This window comes from Ruditapes philippinarum, unplaced genomic scaffold, assembly GCF_026571515.1.
Source record: "Ruditapes philippinarum isolate M1 unplaced genomic scaffold, ASM2657151v2 ctg23060_1_1_1_1, whole genome shotgun sequence".
NCBI lineage: Eukaryota > Metazoa > Mollusca > Bivalvia > Venerida > Veneridae > Ruditapes > Ruditapes philippinarum.
The window spans coordinates 1-2,500 of NW_026854951.1; the positions used below are offsets into that span (position 1 = coordinate 1).

The following is a 2,500-nucleotide window of genomic DNA, read 5'->3' on the forward strand; positions in this document are numbered from 1 at the left end:
GTAAAAAATCACAGTATGTTAGGTTTGCATATCTAACAGCATCCATGGGCTTACGTTTGAGGTCATTAATAAGGAAAATAGTCATACCACCTGTACTATAACGATTTTTTTTCAAGGTTACAATCAGTTGTGTTTATTATCTTAGAGATAACGGAATCAAAGATTTAAACTAAAAACAAAGAACAATGATTTGAACAAAACGATAGATCAACAGCGCAGCTATTATCATTATTATAAAGAAAATAGTAAAATGTTTAAGACTTTTGATTTTCCTACCTCTCGTGCTCATCACAGCCAGTTTCTTTCCGTCCCTAGAAAAGTCCAGACATGTCAAATCATACCAGTCGATATTAACCGTTTTCACGAGATTCAAGTCTGCAGACGACCAAATTGAGAGAACACTGTTTTTGAAGGCCGTGGCGATGTGACGATTGTCTGGGGAGAATTGTATATACACCACCGCCTTATTACCCGTGCTCTGAGAGCATAACTGGAAGAAAACAATAATACAAAACAATAAGCCATTTATAAGATATTAAACACACCTTTTACACCATAATAAAAAACACCAACAAGCTAGTTATATATTTTGTCATGTTATTTAGTTCATTCGATTTTGCGTCAGTACTAAGGATTAGCAATATATCTATGGAATTCCATTTAAAAACAGTTTGTAATTATTCGGCAAACTTCGTCAATTTTCGTTTTTACATACAGAAGTAATTTCCTGAAATTTGAGATACGAGAGTCAACTATATATATTTCAAAAACGTTGGGCTCGCCTTCATGGTAATTTTTGCAGCAACGAGGCTAGGTACAACTAAATACACATTTATTAACATTAGCAATATTGTGTTATAAAACGTTATTTCAGTTATTTGCTGATTTCTAGAAGACGGCAAGGAATAGCGAGCAATGTCAGAAAAATGTCCATTGAGCTTTGGAGCATTTAAACGAAAACAACAAGTAATGGAAGTATTTTATAATTAGTAGGATATGAGTGAGCATTTCTTTTATGCTAAGGTTATAAATAGCGGCCTCATTGTCGAGGAATATTAAAAAAAGAGTGACGCTCCGCTCCTCTTAATTGATTATAAAACGGACGCTTCACTACTTTAAATCAGTCTCGTTCACATCATATCCCCAATGACGCTCCCCTTCTCTTAATCAATCTCAAAATTATATCTCAACTGACGCGTCACTTTTTCGTTTTGTTGAGAGTAAGGAAGCGAAAATGATGAACTGATTTTAATGAGATTGAAGTGTTAATGTACCTGAACACCGGATTTATCCCAAAGCATGACTTCACCTAACTCTGTACCATTTGCTATATTTTCACCAGTGCGTGAGAAACACGAAGGATTTACTGGATGTAACATCAGCTGCATGCCTTCACTTTCATCCGGAAATATTGGTTCCGGAAGTGACGTAATAGTCACTATCTCAGCCCCTGTTGTTGCATCCCAGACCCGCATAGTACAGTCGTCAGCCGAAGATAGAATAAGATCCCCTGAAAAAAAGTTCGTAGAGTAGATTAACGGAGTAAAATGATAATTTTATTGTAATGAGATAGAGGTAAAAATAAAGTTTCAGGAGTGTGCCAGTCTTATTTCTTTTCTATTTCTCTGTTATATGTTTGATTATAAATACCTTATGAGTTTGTTATATATTATAACACACAATAGAAAACCGACCTGTATGCGAATAAATAAAAATGGCAATTAACTACAATAAACTATGGCTACCGTTATAAAAAGTTTATTGACAAATGACATTTATTCAGAGGCAAATTTGGTCTTAGAATCTAAAAAGTTTTATCTTAAGTGACGGTCTTTACCCATAATGTGTCCTTTTTCTTTTGAGGTAACAGCACTACTTAGCGTGACAATGCATATATATATATACATGCATATAATTTACCTGTAGGTGAAAAGTTGCAGCATCGAAGCGTCGCGGTATGTCCATGCATGGTCATTTCACAAGGGTCGTCATAGTCAGATTCGTGTAGATTTACCATCAGAGGCATTGGTAAACTTTCCTTGTTCAACACGTCCAACAATTCTCGTATGCAACTTCCCCTTGCCTGCTGTAAAGCCATCTGATAAACCCCGGACGGTTCTCTTATCAAAAACCCTAGATTTGATCCAACAAACCGAGTTATTCTCTTGATATCTTCACACGCAGATCGTTTTGTAGCTTCTATAAGTTCACTAAGACAATTGTAACCGTCACCAGCTTCAAACTTTGCCTCGGCATACTCTAGATCTAATACGAGCTTTTTAAACCGGTCCCATTCTTTCAGTTGTATAAGATGATATGGCAGCTCTGTGAGTTTCCTCCTATTAAGCTGTCGTTTCGTCTCACGATTTAGTCCACCCAAAATAAGAGGCTGTTTAGCTATTTTTCTATCTTCATTTTTCGTCTCTCCTTTGTTAGTATACAGTTTTCCGTTATCCCATTTACCTTCAAAGTAGTTTGCAATAGCTGTGTGGGCTTTCTC

The 2,500-nt window shown here is 36.0% G+C and overlaps 1 protein-coding gene across 1 annotated transcript in view; it reads right to left on the reverse strand.

Moving 5' to 3' along the window:
- Nucleotides 1-276: 276 nt before the first annotated feature.
- LOC132741579 (NACHT domain- and WD repeat-containing protein 1-like) overlaps nucleotides 277-2,500 on the reverse strand; it is a gene marked incomplete at its 3' end in the record, with an annotated part of 7,952 nt that continues 5,728 nt past the window's right edge. Inside the window, exons 4-6 of the mRNA XM_060729780.1 lie at nucleotides 1,921-2,500; nucleotides 1,275-1,510; nucleotides 277-490 (exon numbers count right to left, since the gene is read on the reverse strand). The exon at nucleotides 1,921-2,500 is cut by the window's right edge and continues 1,816 nt beyond it. Coding sequence (XP_060585763.1) covers nucleotides 277-490; nucleotides 1,275-1,510; nucleotides 1,921-2,500 — 1,030 coding nt within the window. The remainder of the gene's footprint in view (nucleotides 491-1,274; nucleotides 1,511-1,920) is intronic.